Here is a 24,589-nt window from a genome sequence, read left to right on the forward strand (position 1 = left end):
ACACTTCCTAAGGGCTCAATGTCCCTGGGGGATCAGAAGACTCCCTTTTGAGCAACTGAACCCCAACCACACCCTCAGACATAAACTCTCCTAGCCCCATACCCAAAGCCCCTCCTCGGGACAGTCTGTCTCAACGCTCCTGGATAAACACAAGGGCGCAGTCCTGCTTATATCCCTTCTACACACACTTTTTTAATTTTTTTAAGATTTTATTTTTAAGTAATCTCTATACTCAACGTGGGGCTCAAACTCACAACCCTGAGATCAAGAGCCACATGGTCCTGACGGAGCCAGCCAGGCACCGCCCCCCTCACTTTTTTTAAACATGCTGATCTCACCCTTAAGCCCAGCTTGAGATCTAGGCCTCCTCCTTGAAGCCCTCCCTGCTCACCTCCCCCCCTCTCCCCGCTCTTAGCTCTCCATATCCCCTTCTGTCCACATCATTTATCTCAGGCTATCTTGACTGGCTTGTCCTCCGTCTCTGCCCAGCTGCATCCCTTGAGGACAGGGCCTGTATTAAACCTCCCCCCCCCGCCCCCCAGCCCTGCATTACTGCCTAGAGCAGTGTTGAACACTCAGTATTCAAGGTATTCAAGAATGAATAAATAAATTATTTAATGTTCCATAAACAGGGACTATTCCGGTTTTGTTCTCCATTATGCCCTAAGCACTTAATTCAGTACCCGGCACAGTATAAGAACTTAATAAATGTTTGCTAAAAGAATTAATAATACATGTTCTAAAAATGAATGAATGAGGGGCACCTGGCTGGCTCAGTCGGTTAAGCATCAGACTTGATTTCCACTTAGGTCATGATCTCAAGGTTCATGAGTTGGAGGCCCCATCAGGCTCTGCGCTGACAGTGTGGAGCCTGCTTGGGATTCTCTCTCTCTCCCTCTCTCTCTCTGCCCCTCCCCAACTCTCATTCTCTCTCTTTCTCTCTCTCTCTGCCCCTCCCCCACTTGCATTCTCCCTCTCTCTCACTCTCTCTTTCTCTCTCTCTTCCCCCTCTCTCTGCCCCTTCTCTACTCTCATTCTCTCTCTCTCCCTCTCTTTCAAAATAAATAAATAAACTAAAAAAATGAATGAATGATGAGCTCAAGAAGGAGATCAAAGAATGTCTTTTCTACTGCACTGAGAGGAATCTTTCCAGCTGGTGGTCAGGAAGGTGGAACATTCAGTGACTTAGCCGGACCAGGGGTTGTGAGGAAGCAAACCGCAGGCAGTTTTCTCTGTAAGCCTGGTCCTAATTCTCACCCCCACACCGAGGGACACAGCCCCTGAGCTGGGGCTTAGGAGGAGATTCTCCCTTACAGGGTGGTTTCATGAGGGCAGAGTAGGAGCGACGGGTCATCCTGAGTCAAACGGGAATCAAACTGGTCCGGAGGTGTGTTTATTGTTCGTTTGCCTGTTTTCCCTATAAAACTGGAAATGGAGCTCACTGTCTTTGCTGAATTTAATCCCAAAGCGAGGCAAGAAGGACAATGCTATTTTAATAAGAGTGAGCTGGTTTAGAAATGGATCCACCAAACACAGTGACGGATCCCGAATTAGATCCTGGGGCAGAAAAAAGGACATTGCTAGAAAAAAACTGGTGAAATCTATAATGATAGTAGTGTGCCAATGTTGATGGCTTAGTGTTGACAAACATATCATAGTTATGAAGATGCTCACATTACGGGGAGGACTTGGGTGAAGGACATATCAAACTATCTGTACAATCCCGACAACTTTTCTGTAAATCTAGTGATATTCCAGAATTAAAATGGAAAGAAACCAAACGTCCATTGGCTGATAAATGGATAAAGAAGATGTGGTGTATACACACACACACACACACACACACACACAATGGAATACTAGTTAACGATGAAAAAGAATAAAATCTTGCCATTTGCAACAACATGGATGAAACCAGAGTATGTCACGCAAAGTGAAATCAGTTAGAGAAAGACAAATATATGATTTCACCCCTGCGTGAAATTTAAGAAACAAAACAAGGGGCACCTGGGTGGCTCAGTTGGTTAAGCATCTGACTTCGGCTCAGCTCATGATGTCACAGTTCGTGGGTGTTTGAGCCCCGTGCTGGGCTCTGTGCTGACAGCTCAGAGCCTGGAGCCTGCTTCAGATTCTGTGTCTCCCTCTCTCTCTGTCCCTTTCCCGCTCATGCTCTGTCTCTATCTCCCAACAATAAATAAAAAAACATTAAAAAAAAAAGAAACAAAACAGATGTACATAGAGGAAGGAAGGAAAAATAAGATAAAAACAGAGAAGGAGGCAAATCATAAGAGACTCTTGGATACAGACAACAAACTGAGGGTTACTGGAGGTGGGTGATGGGAGATGGGCTAAATGGGTGATGGGCATGAAGGAGGGCACTTGTTGGGATGAATTCGGGGTGTTTATATGTGAGTGATGAATCACTAAATTCTACTCCTGAAATCATTATTATACTATATGTTAACTAACTTGAATTTAAATAAAATTTTAAAATTAAAAAAAAGTTTATTATATTTGAAGTAGAAGAAAAAAAAAAGACACACACACAGATGACCATGACTGTTAGCCACACAGTGCCTGCCACTCAGCCTGCCACTCAGGGGCTCAGTTAATGCCTGCTGATGTGAGGGGAACAGACTGCAGGATGTCACCCCCTTGAGTTGCTTTGCAAATTGTTAAATGTTTCTACTGTGTAACGAACATATTCACGGGGTTTTTTTGTTTTTGTTTTTGTTTTTTTTTTACCAACTTTGGCATTCAATTTTCTTCAACTTGAGAATCCAGAAGACTATTTGGGGGAAAATAACCTTTTATCCACTTGGTTGGAAAGGTTAAATACATAAAACACATTACTTGGAGTGAGTTAAAAGATCTTGATCTCAACACAGTAGTTGTAACCACCATGCAAGGATGTTATTTCTAGCATTTTATAAAAAGTCCTTTTTGCACTTATCATGTCATTTGATCTCATGTTCTTAACCAATGTGCAAATGATGGTTTAGCCACAGTGTTTGACAGGAAAGCTGTTGAGTCATTTGCAAAGCAACATCTAAACTCGTGATTTACGAGGGGGATGGAGAAGGTAGAAATGAAGAGAGAGCTCAGTCTTGACTTTGCTGTGTAAACCCTGGCAAGTTAGCTAATCTGTCTAAATACCTGTTTCCTCATTTCTAAAGTGGGTAGAAATTTAGTGTCTGCCTCATGGGGCTGTGAAAAGATGAGAATAAATATTTCATGCAAGGCGTTTAGCCCAGTGCCCGGCACATTCTACGTGCTTGATACATAGCTGTTAATAGCATGACACTAAGACATGAAGCAGAGCAGAGTACTTTTTAAAGGACATGCTGCCCTTTTGGGTAGATAGGTAACTCTGGGAGTGATTTCTGATGAAGATGCTTTGATTCTGACAGCGCACCCACTGCCAGGATTGAACACTTGGTTACATCTGGGACATGAACACATATATAAGCATGTGTGCAAGCGCAGACGCCCACAGACACACGCAAGCACTGGGAAAAAATGGAGGTTCTCGTTCCAGTCTTAAAGAACTTTGGGGAGACATTCTGCTCTAGCAGGAAAGGAAATTTTCCAGCTTCAGGAATAACCGTAACAACAGAGATAGAAAATAAAATTGTGAGACACGAGTGAACTCACCAGAAAGAAGGAGAAGACATGAAAGAACTGGAAGCCAGTGCCATGAGAAGAAAGTTGGCAATGTAGTCATCAGACCGGAAACTGGCAAGGGCACAGGGGCACCGAGACCCCCACTTAAAGTCAGGACACTCCAATAATTGCTGGCCCAGTGAAAGGTGTCAGTAGCTTATCTCTGCTCAGGGCTCTGGGTGAAAAGATAGTCTCCCATAAAAATTCAAAGCCCCCCCCCAAGCCTGCAATGGGGTTTAGACTTTGAATTGACACAGCCGACCATCATAATGACCATGAAAATTGATCCTGAGTGGGTGATAACCCAGGGGTGCTTGGCCAGGGCTGGGGCAAGCCAGCCCAGTTGGGTCCTGTCACTGCCCAGACCACATAGAATTTACAAAAAAAAGTCCTTGTACAGATGAGCTCACAATTAAAATAAATATTAGGGGTGCCTGGATGGCTCAGTCGGTTGAGCATCTGACTCTTGATTTTGGCTCAGGTCATGATCCCAGGGTCGTGGGATCAAGATTCGTGTCGGGCTCCACGCTGAGCGTGGAGCCTGCTTGAGATTCTCTCCTCTGCCCCTCCCCTGCTCGTGCTTACTTGCGCACACTCTCTCTTTCTCTTTCTCAAAAAATAAAATTAATTGGACAAGGTTGGAGTCTAGCAATTTTTTTGTGTGTGTGGTTGTTGTTGTTGTTGTTTTGAGAGACAGGGAGACACACAGAGAGAGAGAAAGAGAGAGAGAGAGAGAGAGAGACACTCTCAAGCAGGCTCCATGCTCAGTGTGGAGCCCAACAAGGGGCTCAATCCCATGACTCTGGCATCATGACCTGAGCCAAAGGCAACAGTTGGATTCTCCACCAAATAAGCGACCCAGGGGCCCCTAGCAATCTTTGTTTAACTAAGTTTAATAAGTTCATTAGGACATTCTTTGGTGAAATGTGAAAAATGCTGCTTCACCTATGCTTTTCTATTTCAAGATAATTTTCTTTGTGCTAATTCCTCAACATGCATTCGTCAAAGGCTTGTTTTGCCAGGCACCATGCCAGGAACACCCATGCCTTCTTTTTCCTTCACTGTAATGTCTAGAGGATGTGCTTGCACCCCCAAGTTAGAGATGGGGAGACTGAGGGGGAGGCAGTCACTGGCTGGCCAAGGACCCACAGGGATGTATGGCCAGAGGTGGAGTGCCAGCCCCATACTCCTCCTTCCTGGGAACCGCAGTCTCCGCCACCCCTGGGTGTCTTCTTCCTCGACTCACCCACCATGGGTGACCCAAGAAAGGAGCCACCAGAGCCACGGTGCTCAAAAGGTCGTCTTGTCCTCCCAGGACAGGCCCCTGAGGGCTCAGTGGGTCCACTGCTTGGGACACATCTGGCTACCTGCCAATGACAATAACTTCAGGCTTGGCTCCAGGGCCCCAGGGGACCTTTGGTCATTGGCATGGCAGGTGGAAGGGAGACCAGGACACCTGTAATGGACCCTCATCTCCAGGGAGGGCTCTGCTGTGCCACGTATGGGGGACGGGGCCCCGCCTCTACCCCTCTGATCCTCGCATGTGCTTTGCAGGGCCCTTTGGAAGCTCTCTTCCTATGCAGAAGGACAGCTGCCTTCCTTTCTGAGACTTAAAGCACCTTTGCACCGCTGGTCTCTCAGCCTGGAACATTCTTCTCTCTGAACTCATGTGGCCCCTCCTCCCTTCCTTCCACCTCAGAGAGGCCTCCCCTGACCAGCACACCTGAAACGTCACCCTTGAATTATTTACCACACCCTTCTCCTGCTTTATTTTCTCCCTGGAGCGCGCACGCTGACGTTTTTCCATGTGTTTGGTTATTTATGGCTTGATTCCATCAAGACAATGTCAGCCTCATGTGGGCACACAGCTGTTTTGTTTGCGGTTGGATCCCTGCAACCTGGAATGAGTGAATGACTGGTCTATTTTATCACTGTGAGTCAGCCAGATTCTGGTCCTCAACTTCTTGGTCTGCACGTTAAGTGGATTAGACTCAAACGGTGCCTTTTAAACTTAAAAATAAGAAAAAAAATACATCAGTGGAAACTTCCTCTAAATGAAATTTTAAAAGGAATGGATAACAGTAGGATTATACTTCTTAAAAAGTTTTTTAGATGTTCATTTGCATTTGATAAAGAGACAGAGCCCAAGTGGGGGAAGGGCAGAGAGAGACAGAGACAGAATCTGAGGCAGGCTCCAGGCTCTGAGCTGTCAGCACAGAGCCTGATGTGGGGCTTGAACCCACGAACTGTGGGATCATGATCTGAGCTGATGTCAGACACTCAACCGACTGAGTTGCCCAGGCACCCCTGGGACTATCCTTTTTGAAGCTGAGGGAAGGTCCCAGGGCCTCTGTGTGTATCTCCCTATTCCCTGGCTTCCCCCTCCCCTCAACCTCCTTTATTCTCATAGATCGATGGAGTGCTTCAGAACACAGTTTGGAAACCATTGGCCAAAGCAAGGTTCACCTCCAACCAGTTACTTCCTCTCCCAAAGTCGAAATATAATCATTGGTAAAATGAAACAGTTGGACTTACTGAACTTCCGTCTATGAAATTCTAGTATTATAAGTTTAATCATCTCCATAAATACAGAAAATTATCTAAGAGTCAGATAGCCTCCAAAATAGAATTGCAAAAACACATTCAACATCACGCCTGCCAATAGCCAGAAATCATCAGGAGTTTATCAAGCATTTCTTGTTTGACAAGCAGTTTGTGGAGCCACGGGACTCATAAGATTGCAGATTGCTCAACCAAGCTAGTTGATGAAATGAGACACAGCACTCAAAATCATTAGGACCGTCGTCCATTATCAAGTGCTAGAACAGGTGAACAGGTTCTGTGGGCAAATGAGAGATCATGGAAAGAGACCCAGTGGGATCAAATGGGAAGGCATCTTGGGAGGAGGTAACATCTCTCAAGAGAAAACCAGAAGATCATTTTTGGTAGAGGATGTAATGGGTGCTGTGGCGCACGGCCCGGGCCCCTAGCAGGACTGAGGCTCTCACACCCTCAGCTGCCAGGAGGGAAGCCTACTGATGGTTTGGGGCTGAGACACTCCCCAGCCAACAGGGTGGACTTGGCCTGGTGGTTATGGAGTCATGGTCTTGGTCCCAAGCAGAGACTGAGTTTCCCACCGTTGCCATATCTCCAATTATGGTCCTTGTGGCAGAGATGGCTGATTGTCCCCACATCCGTTCCCCACTTCTTCCTTAGGAACTGAGCCTACAGTTTTTAGCCAGACACATGGTTTCCCAGAACAAAGTCTGTATTTCCCCATTTCCTCTGCAGTCAGGTGTGGCCACGTGACTAAGTTCAGATCCACAAGAGCTAAGGGGACATGATGTGTGTCACCCCCAAGGCCTGCCCTTAAAGAGAAGAGGCGTGCCCTCCACTTTTCCCTCCCAAACTAGCTGGAATAAAGTCCCTACTGACTATGGGCAGCACAAGGGAAAGGACCCTGGTTCTAATTCTGGGGAGCCACCACACCAGTCTTGGGAGGCTGGAGTGCAAAGGCTGCATGAGCGGGTGATGCTCTTCTGTCTTGCTGAAGTCTCCGCTCACCTAACCAGAGCAACGGTAGTAACACCCCTTAGTGAGCTAAGGGGTCACAAAGCTCACTCTCAGGAACCACTGTGATTCCCAGAGCCGGGCCGTGGAGAGGGGAAGGCAGGCAAGGCTCTCTCCCACTGAACAGCATCTGAGCTGAACTCAAGATGGCTTGTCCAGGGTCACTCACTGCTGAGTGGATTCATAGGCCCAGAAGGAAAGGAGGGCTGGAGAGAGTTTAGACGTCGGGATCATACCAGCTTTGGTCTGAACCCCACCTCCCTCCTTGCTGAACCCTACTGTGAAAGACCATGTGAAAACAATCTGTGTGGCAAACTCGGCTCATGAGCTGCTTGTGGGACACTTTGGGGTCTCAGAATCCAGAGAGCCAGATTCCTAATCAGGTGCTCCTTCCCATGGGGCCTCTGGCCTCTGAGGCAAGAGGCTCTATCCTAGAGCAGGCTCTGGGAACAAGAGGGGATCAGGATTCACTCTCAGAGGAGGGAGTGTCTGAGATAGGCCTTGGAGAACGGGGAGACGTTACATGGGGAGAGAAGGAGGGATGGTGCTCCTCAGAGAGGGACCAGCTAGAGCAAAGGCTCAGGGATGGGACGCATCCTGAGACTACGTACCCTGAAAGTGAAAAGAAAAACTCCCAATGCCAGCCCTGATCCTGAGCCCCGCCCTTTTAATATTTTACTTAGTGGTTTGGGTGTTTGGGGTGGTGAGGGCTGGGCAGAGGTTGGGAGCTGGCAATGCTGAGAAGGCAGCATGACAGTGTTTGGAAAATAATTACTTAAAAAATATTTTTAAGTTTGTTCATTTTGAGAGAGAGAGAAAGAGAGAGAGAGAGACTGTGAGCAGGGGAGGAGCAGGGAGAGACAATCCCAAGCAGGCTCCGTGTGCTGCCACAGCAGAGCCCCATGTGGGGCTCAAACTCACAACCTGTGAGATCATGACCTGAGCCGAAACCAAGAATCAGATGCCTAACCAACTGAGCCACCCAGGTGCCCCCATGAAAATAATGACTTTTAGAGGACAAAACAAAGTCACTTGATGAGCTCATGGTCCCTCCCCTCAACCCACTGAGAGTTGCTGGGCAACAGCCCCTGAAGCAGGTGCCTGCCCCTCACGGTCTCATCCAGACTCTGTGCCCCTCGGCTTCCTCAGACTCAGTCCTTTTCTGCACAGAGATACATACTCTGAGACATTCTCGCAAGAAAACAAAGCCTGGTGAGGCTACGTGCAACTTCCACGTGAGCTTAATGTTATTATAACATTAAAAATAAAACAAACAAAGAAGGCAGGGTGAGGGGGCTCTGGATGAAACCCAGGTGGTAAATGCTGATAACCATTGAAGTTACAATCTGGGTTCTTGGGAGTCCATGATTTTGCCCTTTCTCCAACATGTCTGAATTTTTTTTTGTTAAAAAAGTTATTAATAAGTTTTTTTAATGTACATGTATTTTTATAGCAGCATTATTCATAATAGCCCAAAGAGAAAAACAACCCAAATGTATATTATTTGGTGAATACATAAGTGAAATGTGTTATATCCACACAGTGGAATACTGGATAATAAAAAGAATGAAACAACGACATAGGCAACAATATGGGTGGATTTGAAAACGTTCTGCTAAATAAAAGAAGCCAAACACAAATGACCACATATTGTGTGAGTCCATTGATAGGAAATGTTCAAACAGACAAATCTACAGTGGCTTCCAGGCACTTGGTGGGAGGGGCGGGTAGGGGGAAGGTAGGAATTGAGAGGCGACAGCTAAGGGATATGGGGTTTCCTTTGGAGGTAATAAAAATGTTCTAGAACTGATGGAAATTGAATGGGAAAAGCCATTCCCCACTAATAATCGGACGGAGAATTTTCTCGAGGCCAGTACTGTGATGGGCATTTTACAGGTTTCCTTACAAAATGCCATAGCCATTTCCACTGCCTGGTCAGACATTCATAGAGTCTTAAAGAAGCAGCACATCTAGTTTTCCAAAGCTCACTGGGTCTCAACCTTGGCTACACACTGGAAGCCCCTGGGGGTTGGATAAACACTGGTGCCTGGGTTCCGCCCCTGCCCCAGGGGGATCGTGATTTAATGTGCTTGGGGAGAAGCCTGAGCAGTGAGCCTTTAAAGAAATTTTTTTTATGTTTAATTATTAGAGAAAGAGAGAGAGACAGAGAGCAACCGGTGAGGGGCAAAGAGAGAGGGAGACACAGAATCCGAAGCAGGCCCCAGGCTCTGAGCTGTCAGCATAGGACCCCACACGGGGCTCGAACTCACAAACCATGAGATCATGACCTAAACTGCAGTCAGACGCTAAACCAACTGAGCCACCCAGGTGCCCCATGGGCTGTGGGCATTTTAAAAGTGCTCTGGGTCATTGAGGAGGGCACTTGTTGGGATGAGCACTGGGTGTTGTATGGAAACCAATTTGACAATAAACTATATTTAAAAAATAATAAAAAAATAAATAAAAGTGCCCTGGGTGATTTGAATGTGCAGCTGAGGAGAAGACTGTTTTCATGAGTAGAAGAGGATATTAAAATTACCTGTGGAACTTCTCCTCACCATTTTTTTATGCTTATTTTTGAGAGAGCACAAGCGGAGGAGGGGCAGAGAGAGAGGGGGCCAGAGGATCTGAAGCGGGTTCTTCACAGACAGCAGAGATCACGATGCGGGGCTCGAACTCACGAACCATGAGGTCATGACCTGAGCTGAAACGAGACACTCAACCGACTGAGCAGCCCAGGCACTCGTCTCCTCACCTTTCAGGCACCATCTCAGGTGCCATTTCCACGAGGCCTCCTGGCACTGGAGATGTTGCCCCTTCCTCTGCACGCCTATGCCTTTGAGTTTTCTTTTTTTTTTTTTTTAAATGTTTTATTTATTTCTAGGAGAGAGAGAGAGAGACAGCGCGAGCAGGGGAGGGTCAGAGAGAGAGGGAGTCACAGACTGAAACAGGCTCCAGGCTCTGAGCCGGCAGTCAGCACAGAGCCCGACGCGGGGCCCGAACCCACGAACCGCGAGATCATGACCTAAGCGAAAGTCGGACGCTTAACCGACTAAGCCACTCAGGCGCCCCTATGCCTTTGAGTTTTCTAACATTCAGCTGGAACTCTCCTGTGTTACACCTGCCGGGAGGCTGCCTTTAAGTCCGAGTAGACTGTAAGTTCCTTGAGGGTGAAGGCAGAGCTTCATTTTAGGTTGCATCTCCGTGTCCTCTGCAGAGCCTAGCATGTGCTCAGCAAACACTCATTAAATGCATGAACGGATGAATGGATGAACGAAGGAATGAATGGCTTGCCGTGTAGATTTTACAGGGGGAAAGGCGCCAAGTAGTAGCTGAGGTGGGGATGGGGTAGTAACTCCACCAAATCCCCATTCTTTAACGAGAAACAATTTTATTTTTCAAAATTATACGACCACAGCTTGGAGGCAAGCTCCCGGCCCCACTCCTGGCAGAACTGGAAATTCTGAGAACTTCCACCAGTTGTCATGAAGACTAACTGTCCTCACGTGAATGAATGAATGAACACAGACCTTTACTGCATCACTAATGGAAACCAGGCCCCGTGCTGAGCGGTTTTAGGTATGTTTTCACGTACCCCAAATCGGTCCTATCACAGAGCTTGGCACACATCTCCAGAAGATGGACCTTCTGCCTTCTGCAGCTTTCATAGGAACAAAACATGCAATCTCAGGGCAGAGAGCCCAGGCTGGGCACAAGCCTGACCTGGAGGCAGGAGGCCCCCGCGTGCCACGTGTTGAAGAATTTTTTTAAAAAACAGACAAGTGTCGGGGATGGCTGAATGGCTCAGTCGGTGAAGCATCCAACTTGTGGTTTTGGCTCAGGTCATGATCTCAGGTTGGTGGGTTCAAGCCCTCCATCGAACTCTCCCTTCCCTTCGACCCCCCCATCAAGTCTGGCGGTGGACCCTGCTTGGGATTCTCTCTCTCCCTCTCTCTCTGCCCTTCCTCTGTTAGTGCTCTCTCTCTATTTCTCTCAAAAATAAATAAACTTAAAAAAATAAAAAGAGACAAACTCTGGTTACATGGAGATACAGTGATTATTTGTACCTAAAATATGAGACTTTTAGAACCATTGGGAATGTTCACAAGTTTGTTTAAAACAAGATCAATATGTAAAAACAGTCAACCTTCCTTTATATCAGCAATAATCAATTGCATTAGAAAATGCCATAGGGGGAAAAAACCCCGTATTGCATAGAAACAAAAACTAATACAGTAAAGGCCAGAAGAAATAGAGAGACTATATTTATAAGTGGGAAGATATAATTTCAATAAAATTCCCAACAGAGCTTTTCACAGTTGGAGAAGCAGGGTCAAGAATGACAGAGACAATATTTAAAGAAGAATTAAAAGAGGAGCAGAGGAGGAGAGGGGTTGCCATGTATAATAAGGCTTCAGTGATTAAAACAGTGAGATGCAGTGCAGAAATACACAAATTCACCAGTGGGAGAGAAGAGAGACTCCAGGGATAGGCCCTTGAGAGTCTGAAGCTTGATTAAGCCAGAGGCGGCATCTCAAACCAGTGTGAAGAGAGTTGCCTGTAAATGGTGTGCAGAAATTGGTTATCACACGGCAAAATGATGAAAAAGTTTGTTGCTATTGTTTTTATTTTTTAAAAAAGTGTTTATACCTTTGAGAGACATAGAGAGCCACAATGCAAGCACGAGAAGGGCAGAGAGAGAGAGAGGGAGACACAGAATCCAAAGAAAGCTCCAGTCTCTGAGCTGTTATCACAGAGCCTGACGGGGGGCTTGAACTCACAATCTGTGAGATCATGACCTGAGCTGAAGTCAGACACTCAACCGCCTGAGCCACCCAGGTGCCCCTGAAAAACTTTGATTTCTACCTCAAGCTAGCCACAAAATAAATTGCGGCTGGATTGATAAAAGAGCAAAAACCTTCAGAACTTTTGAAAGAAAATGTAGAAGAAACCATTGTAACCAAGTAAAGATATTAAAACGCAGAAACTAAAAGAGGAAAAGACTGATACATTTGTGTTAAAACTGACATTTTCTGAATGACAAAAGACATCCTAAAATAAAAAGACGAGCCATGGAGTGGAATAAAAGAGCTGTGATGCTTATAACTGCCACAGGATTCATGTGCTGACTATATAAAGAACATCTACTACAAGTTAAAGAGAACAAGATAATGGTGGGGGGGAAGACAGGAAAAGGTCACAAGCAGACAGGTAAGTCATAGAAGAGGGCACACAGTGGGCAGGAAATACACAGAGATGCTGAACATTATGACCAGTCAGGATATGAAAATTAAATAAGCAAAATAAAATGTGATATAGTTTCACATGCATTAGATTGACTTAAAACTTTGAGGTCTGACAATACCAGAAATTGATGACATTGTGGGGAAAATTAGAACTCGCACACGCTACTAGCGGTTAGGAATGATTTAGTCAAGTCTGGTACGTTAACGTGAATGCATATTCTAGAGAAACATTCTATGTGGGCATGAGAGAGACACAAACAAGGATGTTCACTGCAGTGTTGTTTATAACGAAACCTTGACTGTTCCATCAATGGAATGGCTAAATGAGCCATGATATGGTCTTTTTTTTTTTTTAATTTTGTTAATGTTTATTTCTGAGACAGAGAGAGACAGAGCATGAGTGGGGAAGGGGGAGAGAGAGAGAGAGAGGGAGACACAGACTCCAAAGCAGGGTCTAGGCTCTGAGCTGTCAGCACAGAGCCCGGCGCAGGGCTTGAACTCATGAACTGTGAGATCATGACCTAAGCCGAAGTCGGACGCTTAACTGACTGAGCCCCCCAGGCGCTCCTAACCACGATATAGTCTTAATGGAATATATACTGAAAGGGGTAAAGATCCTCAAAGAAAGTCAGGAAGTGGAGTCCTCATTCTTGTTCTGCTTCTGATGATGGATGTTACACAAGCCGCCTGTCTGTCTTTCTAGAATGCTCTCCCCAGATATTCTCACAGCTGGCTCCCTCCAGGTCCGTGTGCAAATTCCACCTGCTCAGAGAGACTTCCCTGACCCCAGGACCAATGGAACCAGCATCTGCACTCCCTGGCATTGCTTTGTCAAGAAGCAGCGTGTTTTGGGGCCGCCTGGGTGGCTCAGTTGATTAAGCATCCACTTTGGCTCAAGTCATGATCTCACAGTTCGTGAGTTTGAGCCCCGTGTCAGGCTCTCTGCTGTGAGTGCAGAGCCCACTTCAGATCCTGTCTCCCTCTCTCTCTGCCCCTCCCACACTCGCTCTCTCTCTCTCAAAAGTAAATAAACATTTAAAAACAACAACGCAAAGAAGCAGAGCGGTTTAAAAGGTGAGTGTGTAGACTGGGTTCGAATCCCAGCTTTACCAAGTACTGCATTATCACCTTAGGTAAGTCAGTTAAGCTTTCTGTGACTCAGTTTCCTCCTCTGTAAATGGAGATAATAATAGTTTTCACCTCATAGGGTTGTCGTGAGGACTGAATGAGTGGATATGCCAAAGACTTAGAACAGTGCCTGATATAGAGGAAGTGCTAGCACATTATATGGCAGTTAATGAAATGAAGCAGACTGGAATGATGTGAAATAATAAATCTCACAAGTGTTATGACAAGGGCAAATCCCACGTGCACCTCACTCCCGCTTGAACTACTCTCCTGATCATGGGCAGTGCACGATCCAGGCCTTGGTCGCAACTACAATTGGGTGTTCTCATGGGTTTCGGTGCCTCGCACCCTACTGTCCATGCCTGTCACAGCCCGCCCATGTCAGCTTTTGGCAGTATTGGTTGAGCTGATTGAATTGAATGAGTTCTGACAAGGCCTTGAATGCCAGTGGATGGAAACACCACTTAACTCTTCCAGATGGTGTATTTTAAGAAATTGCAATAAAGCCAGGACGCGGGTGGGACAACAGAGCAGGTGAGTGACACAGATACCCAGAAAGGGACAGAATCCCAGAGGCAGGATGTCTCCAAGGGCTGGGACTCTGGGACTCTCAGACGAAGGAGTGGGGGCTCTCACCCAGCCCCTTTCTGAAGGTGTGTTCTAGGGCCCATTGTGTGACTGAAACATCAACTGCTACATTCAGAGGACTCTCTGAATTAAAAAAAAAAGATGTACAAGGACCAACAGACACCTGAAAAGACGCTCAACTTCACTCATCATCAGGGAAATGCAAATCAAAACCACAATGAGATATTACCTACATCTGTCAGAATGGCTAAAATCAAAAACATGCAAAACAACAAGTGCTGGCGAGGATGTGGAGAAAAAGGAACCCTCGAGCACTGTTGGTGGGAATGCAAACTGGTACAGCCACCGTGGAAGACAGTATGGAGGGTCCTCAAAATAATGAAAAATAGAGTTACTAGATGATCTAGTATTTCCACTACTGGATATTTACCCAAAGAATAGGAAACACTAATTCAAAAGGATACATGCACCCCTATGATTACTGCGGCGTTATTTACAATAGCTAAATTACGGAAGCAGCCCAAGTGCCCATCGATTGATGAGCGGATAATTACTCAGCCATACCAAAGAAGGACATCTTGCCCTTTCTTATTGTACTCCTGAAATGAGTACGACATTCTATGTTAACTATACTGGAATTTAAATGAGAAAAAAAAAATCTAGAAGGATCTAAGCAGAGCCCTTAGCACTGGCTACAGGAAGGAGGCTTAAAAAAAAAAAACTCCACATACTTTTGCACTGTTTGAGTTTTGTACAGTGAGGAAGAGTTGATTACTTGTGAAATATTAGAAAGAAAATATTATTTGCCTGTAAAAGGTACTCAGTAAGTGGGCATTACTATTATTCTTTACAATGAAGACAGACAGACTTCTCACCAGGCACAGGGGCCCCCGGGAGGGGAAGGCAGCCCGCTGGCACCCTCTCCTCACACTATGCAGCGGGACCTTCTGCAAGGCTCACTGGCTCTACCTTCAAAGTGTGTCCTGAGCCCATTGGCTTCATTCTGTCTTCATCACCCAGCCACCTGCTGTGCTCATCCCCCGCTGGACACACCAGAGGCTCCCTGGTGCTGCCCTTCCCCCTCCGCCTGACTCTGCGCAGCCGCTGAGTGAGGTTCCTGAAAAACCCCAGCAGGGTAGTAGATCCGCACGCACCAAAGCGATTCCCGGGTGCCAGACTCAGTGATAAGCCGGTCACTCTAGCTCAGTTAATCCTCTAACGACACTGAGAATCAGGTACACGCAGAGTCTCCACCTTACAGGTGCAGAAACGGAGCCACAGGAGTGTGCCCCCAGCCCACGTGGCGTAATGGCCAAGCTGGGATCCAATGCACGTGGAGCGCGTGCTCTGAGCCGCCTCCCCATGTCGCCCCTCACAGCGTGCCTGTGCTCCCCTGCTCTCCGAGCTCCGGCCCCAAGAGTCCTGTGCGTGCCATCTGACCCCCGCCTGCCTCTCCAGCCTTGGCGCCCAACCCCCTTCTCGCCCCCACTCCCTGGCTCCCTGGCTGTTTCTCCACCTGGAACGTTCTTTCCCCCATCTTCCAATGACTGGTTCTGTCACATCACTCAGGGCTCCGTTGGGATGTCGCCTTCTCCGAAAGGGCTTCCCTGACCACCTTTGCTCAAACAGCCCCCACTTTGTTCTCTGACTCTTTCTTGCCATAATTGTATTTCTAGGTCTTATCACGTCCTGATGTGGCATCATAAGGTTACCTATCTGAATGCTTAATGTCTCCTGTCTCTAGAATTTCTGCTTCTGGAGGGCGCGGACGTCGTATGATAGCACAGTAAATGAATAAATGCGCTCCGAGGCGCCCATGGGGATGCTGGTGTAGACCCACAATATGGGACTGGCAGGAACACGTGCGCTTCCCCTACACCGGACGCCCCTTCTGCCCTCCGGTCCTCGTCTCTGGGGAAGAAGGTGACCTGAGATCCTCTGTATTCCTTCCCCGTCTCGCCCCCTCCGGCTCATCCCTGAAGCCACAAGGCTTGTACCTCTCCAGCCGCCTGGATGCCGGCCCCACCACAGTGATGAAGATGTGAAGTGTTGCCCCGCCCAAGGATGTGTGCATTTCAAACAAGGCCCAACAGGAATGCCAGGGTATGACCGTGTCATGGTGTCACTTCCAAGCCCAGGGTGTTTGAGGGAGGTATTGCCTTTCTCTCTCCCTGGCAGACAGAGCGTTGAGGGAGAGATGGGTTCACGCTCGCCCAGTGGGTCAGACTCTGGGACCTGGCAGACCCCGACCTCAGATGTGCCAGGTGATTGCTGTCCCGCTGAACCCCCTTCTTCCTTTCCCGCCACCCGGAATGCCTGTCTTTGTTCCCCAAAGCGTCCCAAGCCATCTTCAGGCTCCGCCTGGGGGAATCCCCCCAGAAGTTCCCCCAGGGAACCAGAACCAAGGCCTTACCCATTTCAATCCCGCAGATGACCAGGGCCGCAATCACTGCCCCCGCCGACGTCCCGGCGAAGCGATGGGTTGTTTCCAGCATCCGGGGGGCCAGGTCTCGAAGGGCATCCACCGCCCCGGCCTGGTAGAAGGAGAGAAATCCACTGCCAGAAAAGGAGATGGAATGAGGAGTGTCGGGGTCCCCCTTGAACACCTGTTCTTCCATCGCTTTGGCCCCTCAGCGCCTGCCTCCGGCTGCTCTCCTGCTAGAACTCAGGGCCGAGCCTCGCTGCCGGCCCGGAGCCGAGAATGGGGCCGTCTCTCCCGGATCGGCTGGGACACCCACGGGCGGCTCAGGCAGCCACCGCCTGGGCCTGTCGGGCTCCTCCAGGAGGCAGTCCCAAAGGCTGGTACAAGGTGTCAGGCCCAGGAGGGGTTGTAGAAGGCACCCCGAATGTGTGAGCGGCGTCCTGGACCTCCCAGCACGTCCCCGACTTCATTGCGTGGCTGGATTCATCTCTGTGCCAGACTCCTGAGCACTGGTCCCGTGCTGCGCACAGCTAGCAGCCCTGGCAGCTGCCACCAGGGCCATCCCCAAGAGGCAGGCACGACGCAGCCCTCAGCCCAGGAGGCTTCACACACTGAGTTGCAAAAGCTCCACCAATGGTTATCACAGCGTGCCTCTCTGACAGCTGCGGCAGCCGAGGAATGATACGCTGGCCTCACTCCGAGAGGACCGTGTCCCCTCCCCCACAGGGGCAGGGCCGGCAGGTGGCCTATGGTGCTTGAGGGGGACACGCTCACACCACGCGTGCCCCCCGACAGCATTGCCCCTCCCCAGGCTCCTTCTCCAGGCTCCGTGGGCCCCGCACGGTGTGTTACACAATCGTTTTCATTTGTTCTTACGTAAGACCGTGTGTGTGTTCACATGTTAGGACCGGCCACGGGCAAAATTGTAAAGGAAGAGAAGTCAGGCTTCAGGGCCCAACCCAGCACCGCCTCGCCATCTCTCCCCACCTTGGCTCCCGAGCCCTATGCGGACCCACTCACCCTTAGTACCTTCCCACCCACCAAGTCCCAGACTTCCATGCTGTCTCCTAAGTGTACAGGAGAAAATCAGCCTGAAATCTAGATCATTCTAAGTGTTTAGAGCTTCATACTGTATGCTCTTCTGATGATAACTTTGAGATGGCAACATTTAACCCCAAGAATGAACAGCTTTGCGAGGCCAGATGTGGGGGCACAGGGATGAGGGCCGAGAGGTACTTTGGAGCCCAGAGGGCAAAGGAAGTGGTGCATGGGGACCGCGACTGGCTCCAGGGAGCACTGGCCATGCCCCTTCTGGAGCCGTGCAGTGCGGCCCAGGAGAGGAGGGCCCCTCCTCAGTCCACAAATTTCTCTGCCTAGGATACCACAAAGCTGCAAAGTGGCAAAATCACATCTCCCCCCTCCCTCCCACCCAAGACCATGCGGTGTCAGGACCTGAATTAGAATTGAGACACCGTGGGGCGCCTGGGTGGCTTAGTCGGTTAAGCGTCCAACTTGCGATTGGGTCATGATCTCGCGGTTCGTGGGTTCGAGCCCCGCATCGGGCTCTGTGCTGACTGCCAGCTCAGAGCCTGGAGCCTGTTTCGGTCTGTGACTCCCTCTCTCTCTGACTCTCCCCTGCTCACGCTGTCTCGCTCTCTCCTAGAAATAAATAAAACATTTGGAAAAAAAAAAAAGAATTGAGACACCGAGTCCCCCACTCAGTGCTCAGCCCAGCCCCACACACTCTGTTAGGATGTGATGTCGATGCTTCTCCCCAGTCCCAGGGAGCCCCCACCGACTCGTGGCCTCACTGATCCACACCGGAATCCACAAGGAGGGTGACCCCCCCAGGACTCAGTTAGGAGAAAGTTTTTTCTCTTGGGTGGATATTCCAGTTCTATAACTGCTTCCTGCATCTGGGAAGAGAACTTTGGATTAACTGTGTGTGTGACAGGGACAATGTGAGTCCTGACACAGGCATGCAGAGAGGGATACGAGGCTTTGCTGCTGGCGGGGGGCGGGGGAGGGCGAAGGTGGGTCGCGACAGGCTGGAGTTCAGCCAGCTTTTGGAATGTGGGGATCCTGCCTCCTTCCTCGGACACCAGGTCAGCTCCACCGAGTATTTGAGCACCGAGCTCTGTGTCAGGCGCCTCGGGGACAGGGTGGGTACCAGCACCATCCCCTCACTCGGACGCTCACAGGCTTCTTGGGAACAAGACAAGCAAACGTGAAACAACCAGAGAACCGCACACGGCAGTCTGTAATTAAGGACCAAGTCGCGCGGGGCTGAGATTCCTGCCAGGGAAGGTAAGACGCGAGGGTGACTAGCGTGGGCGGGAACCACCCGAGAAGCTATGCGCTGGACCCCTGGGCTGGGGGGATTCAAAGAAGCTGGAAGGAAGAGGGAGGGTTTAGTGGCAAGGAACAGCACAAACTCCCCGCAGAAGACAGAATGGGCGTGATGGAGGGCAGTTACACAGGATGAAGGGCTTTGAATCACGCCGACACGAGCTGAATCCCAGCTCTGCTCTTTACAGGCAGCGTGACCTGTGTGTGAGGCTCCTGGCCTCTGTTTTCCTCATCTGTGAAAGGGACAATAATACCGTTGCTGTAGCTATAAAGGTTAAAGATATGGCTGTCAAATGCCTGGCATGTGGTACCTCTGTTATGATTAAAGGGTAGCAAGGGTCCAGGCTTCTGGAACAGATGGACCTGGGAGGTAAGGCGGAATAGAAAGGGGAGCTCTGGAGAGGAAGGCGTGATTCACTTGTGATCCGCAGGAGGAGTGGGCAGAGGGCTCAGACAGGCGACGAGACCAGGACTGGAAGACGAGGAAGCAGAACTGTATCCTTCTAGAGAGGCTGGCGACCGGGCCAGTGCAGAAGCCGAAGGGAAACAAGGTAAGGAAGTCAGTGCTGCAGACACTCTCAGGACGGGGCGACTGGTTGGGTGAAGATGAGTCACTGCGGATACCTCGGTTTCAGCCTGGGGGTCGGGAGGGGTAGGGCAGCCTTTGGCTGACTTAAGGAAACTGAGACAGGGCTGGGGAAACCGAGGGACCTTTAAGACGTGTCTGAGAGAACAAGATGAGGTGGGCGCTGGAGGTAGGGGGGCGGGAAGTCTCCAGAAGGGGGCAGAGACCCGTGCCACTGAGGCAGCAGAGAAGGGTAAGCAGTTAAAGGTTGGCACAGGGTTCTGGTGAAGAAAGACCACGTTGGGCCCGTATTCTCCTTCCAGGTTCATGTTGCCATCCCCAAGGCAACGGGAGGCCAGACCACCTTGCTCTGCACAGGCTGCGAGGGCTTGAGATGGGCTGCGAAAGGCTGGGGCCCGCCATCCTTTCGAGGATGGTGTCTTGATCTGACGTGGCCTCAGACGTCCCCACCACCTCGGCCTGGCTATTGGGTTGGGCCATCGTCTTCGCTGAGTGCGCTTATCCCACAGGGGATGATGGGGGCCCCAGCAGGTGCACCACAGCCTCTCTGCAGACGAGCAAACCAGAAAGTCAGGCTAGCCCACGAGAAGGCCCCATGGGCGCTGCTAACGTGTTCACGGAGCGCTGACCCTGGCGGAGTGGCCCGCACACCTTCTCCTGTGCCTCGGAGTCAAGCCGCTGAGAAGGCTGATCTCCTTTCCCCTTGTTCCTGAGGTTAGACTGAAAGCCCTAAGGAAGACACCAAGAAAGGATCCGTTGCAACATTTCTGCGTTTTCAAGTCAGCTTGGAATCGTCTCAGGTGCTTTGAGCTGACTTAGCCCTGCCCGTGTGACTCATCAGCCCCTGGGGCAATCACAGGCAGGAGGGGGTGACTGCCTACCACATGCAGTCCCAACAAGATGACCCCAAAGGAATTTATGGAAGAACCTGGAGTTCTCATAAGTATAAAATGTGCCAAGCCACCAGGACATGGCCCTGGGGGAGGAACGCAGCGTTGAGACTGTGGGGTTAGCCTTTCATTGATGATACCTCGCCCTCCGCTTGAATCTTATAAAATGTCTCTTTAGTGTAGAAACTGGTTGTTTCTTGAGGTGAGAGAGGATGAAGGTCACGGCATCACCCATGGATGATCTTGCCAATAATGTTTAACCTGAATCTGATTAAGACTTACTTTCCAGCTGACGGTGAATACAGAGCGTGAAGGAAAAAGCTAAGGGTGCCCGGTGAAAACGACCAGACAAATTGAAACTGTGGGCAGGGCTGATTAGATACTGTTGTTGCTACATAGCAGCCATTCCCGGGCCACTTGTTCTCTGCCCACTTCCCTATAAAGCAGCTAAAACACCTGAGACTTGATTTTCCAGCCGCTCCCCCCTCCCCTTGCATCTAGAAACAATCATGAGATCCAGTTCTGGTCAATGTGAAGTAAGGGGAAATCTGCTGGTGGCTTCTCAGAAAGATTCTCCTCCTTGGTGAAGGAAAAAGGTGTACACAGAGAAAGCCCCTTTTCCTCTCTCCTCCATTTTTCCTGCCTGAGGTGCTGCTCTGTGAGAATGTGATGTTTGGAGCTATGGCAGCCACCTTGTGTCCATCAGGGGAAGCATGGTGGACACATGGAGTGTATTCCTTATCTATTGCTGTGTCACAGATTACCTCAAAACTTAATCTCTTAAGGTAACATTTATGATCTCACAGAATTCCTGAAATGGCATATTTGAGTGGTTCTGGCCCAGGATCTCTCATGAGGTTGTAGGTAAACTGATTCTCAAGGTTGCAGTCGTTCCAAGGGTCATTGGGGTGGAAGAATCCACTTCCAAACGCACTCTCACAGTCGTTGGTAGGCATCAGCTGTTGGCTGGCTATTGATAGAAAGCTCTGATGCCTCACCACATGGACCTCTCCAGTGGGCTGCTCACAAGATGGCAGTTTGCTTTCCCCAGAGTGAGAGATGCAAGAAAGTGAAAGAGAGTAAGAGACAGAGATAGAGGAGACAGAGAGAACTGTGTGAACCCAAGATGGAGATTGTCGTCTTTTTATAACCTAATCTCAGGAGCCATACCATCCCTTCTATCATATTCTACTGGGCACACTGACCAACACTGGTAAAATGTAGGAGGGCGTATGAATACCAAGGCGGGAATTGTTGAGGGCCAATTTGGAGGCTGGCTACCACCGTGCGGATAGCAAAAGAGAAAGAAAGCAAAAGCCTGAGTCCTTGAGAAGATTGTTGAGTGACTGTACCCATCCCTAAACCATTTGTGACTGTCCTATTATGCCAGACAGCTGAGTATCTCTATTGTTTAAGCCACTGTTGATCTGATATTTGCTGCTGAAAACCTCATGACTAATGCAAGGGCTATTAAATATTTTCAGTAAAATGTAACCTTCATCTTGAAAAGAACAAATAAAATATGCCATCTGTTTCTAGTAAAAACAAAAAGAAATACTTTAAGGTAGTCTGTTCTTCTAGATGAAAGGATCCCGATTTGTGAAAATTCTGAAAACTTTAAAAAAATTTCAGGAAATTCTTATTATGCCTTTTAGAAACTGCTTATCAACAAAGACCTTTGTTGGAAGAAGTAGATTAGTCTCTTCTGTATTCCTCCTGAAAAGGAAGTGGGGCTCTGCTACTTAATCAAGCAGGGCTCTAACAGAGCCCTTGGACGTGTGTGACTTAATTTCCAAACACTCGATCTACTGTAGGTGTATTCTCTGTGTGGTGCACGTGTTTACACCTTTTCTAAAAAGTCGGTAATTTTTAAAAAGAAGGCTGAGGGAGAGAGGAGAAAATCTGACACAAGGGGGGTGGGGACAGAGCTTTGCCAGCCTGCTGTCATGGTGTCCTTTATATGACCTTGAGATCATTCAGGCAGCCTAAGTCATATCTTCTCATTATAAAATAGACTCAACATAAAGTACCAAAAATAGAACAGCAAATATCTAAGGACCTCCCAGACATCTTGGACGATCTTAACATTGCACCACATCTCAGTCAAATATTTGTTTGGTTTTAAAGAAACGCAACATCACAGATGGAGTTAAAATCTCCTTTTGAACTCTTCCCTAACCTTCCCTGCCTCCTCCACCCCCGCCCCCACTCTCCTTCCCACAGGAACCCAGGTCCCAGATCGGACAGAATCTATCTCTTCCATGTTTTTATACTTTTATTACATGGATATGATTTATAACCATGTACAGTATCGTTTTATAAATGTTTCTAAATTTCATGTAAGCCAACACATTGATTTATTCTGCGATTTGCCATTTTCACTCGTGTTGTGACACACGGTTCTCGTCCTTTCCATTTCGCTGCTTTTGGGTAACCCATTATGGGACCACGGGACAACATATTTATCATTCTCCTACTGACAGACATTCTGGTCGTTTCCAATGCTTCACTATAGCTGCAGTGAGCACCCTGGTACACATCTCCGTCTGCAGGGTATGGGAATTTTTCAGGTCACGGTGTGTGTGTATCAATTGCACCCACAAAATCTGAATTTACGGAGGGGGAAGGCCAACGCCATTGAAAGCAATTTCTTTTACAGTGGTTCCCCATGTCAGCAGAGAAGCCTTCCAAGACCCCCCCAGTGGATCCCCAAAACCCTGGTTAGTACTGAGCCCTCTATGCATTATGCTTTTTCCTGTACATACACACCTGTGATAAAGTTTAATTTATAAATTAGGTACAGTAAGGACGCCTGGGTGGCTCAGTCGGTTGAGCGGTGGCTTCGGCTCAGGTCATGATCTTGTGGTTTGTCAGTTCGGACCCTGCGTCAGGGTCTGTGCTGACAGCTCAGAGCCTGGAGCCTGCTACGGATTCTGTGCCTCCTCCCTCCCCTCTCACTCATGCTCTGTCTCTCTCTCTCTCAAAAATTAATAAACATTGAAAAATTTAAAAAAATAAATTAGGCACAGTAAGTTAAGAGATTAACAACAACAAGAATAAAACCATTGTCACAAAATTCTGTAATAAAAGCTACGTGAATGTGGTCTCTCTCTCAAAATATCTTAGTGTACTGTGCTCACCCTCCTTCCTGTGCTGATGTGAGAGGACAAGATGCCTGCGTGAGGAGATGCCACGAAGAGAATGACGCAGGCGTTGTGACAGAGCACCGGGCCACCACTGACTTTCTGGCAACGTATCAGGAGGGCGATAGCCTGCTTCCGGACCGTGGTCAGCCACTGGTAACTGAAACCACAGAAAGCGAACCAGTGGTTAAGCGGGGATACAGCCCTTACATCATCTCCAGAGATCAGGACACAAGCAGGCCTACTTGGGGAAGCAACAGGTTTGGTCAGAAAGAGGAGGGATAAAGGGAAAGCAGGGCCCAGAGCCTTTACTGTGTTTTCTGTGAGAAACGCAAGGCAGGGGCGCCTGGGTGGCTCAGTTGATTAAGCGCCCACCTTCGTCTTAGGTCATGATCTCACGGTTCGTGGGTTCAAGCCCCGCGTCGGGCTCTGTGCTGACAGCTCAGAGCCTGGAGCCAATCTTCGGATTCTGTGTCTCCCTCTCTCTCTGCTCTCACTCTCTCTCTCTCTCTCTCTCTCTCTCAAAAATAAATAAAACATTAAAAACTTTTAAAAAAGAGAGAAATGCAAGGCAGGTCGGAGGAAACAGCTTGGGATTGGCTAGTTTGAATAATAATGTCAGCGGACTGTAGGAGTGGTCTCTGGCTGGTACCTGGCCCGGGGTGATTAGAGCAGAGGAATATTGCCTCCTGGAAAATAGGAGCAGAGTCTGGGCTTGTGATGGCTTGTTTGCATAGGAAAGATGTGTTCCCAGCCCTTTCCTCTGATTGGCTAGCCCTGGGGGCTTGGGGGCGTGGGCAGTGGCTCAGTCAGGGAATTCACACGGGCTAGAACACCAAGAATATACAAAATAACTGGGCATCTGGGTGGCTCAGTCGGTTAAGTGTCAAACTTGGACTCAGGTCATGATCTCATGGTTCATGGGTTTGAGCCTCGCTCACAGCTCTGTGCTAGACACTTGCTCGGAGCCTGGAGCCTGCTTCAGATTTTGTCTCCTTCTCTCT

The 24,589-nt window shown here is 48.7% G+C and overlaps 1 protein-coding gene across 1 annotated transcript in view; it reads right to left on the reverse strand.

The window, feature by feature from the left end:
- PNPLA1 (patatin like phospholipase domain containing 1) overlaps positions 1–16,813 on the reverse strand; it is a 42,502-nt gene extending 25,689 nt beyond the window's left edge. Inside the window, exon 1 of the mRNA XM_039235314.1 lies at positions 16,609–16,813. Coding sequence (XP_039091245.1) covers positions 16,609–16,813 — 205 coding nt within the window. The remainder of the gene's footprint in view (positions 1–16,608) is intronic.
- Positions 16,814–24,589: the final 7,776 nt, after the last annotated feature.

This window comes from Hyaena hyaena, unplaced genomic scaffold (genome assembly GCF_003009895.1).
Source record: "Hyaena hyaena isolate Hyena2069 unplaced genomic scaffold, ASM300989v1 scaffold_96, whole genome shotgun sequence".
Classification (NCBI taxonomy): Eukaryota; Metazoa; Chordata; class Mammalia; order Carnivora; family Hyaenidae; genus Hyaena; species Hyaena hyaena.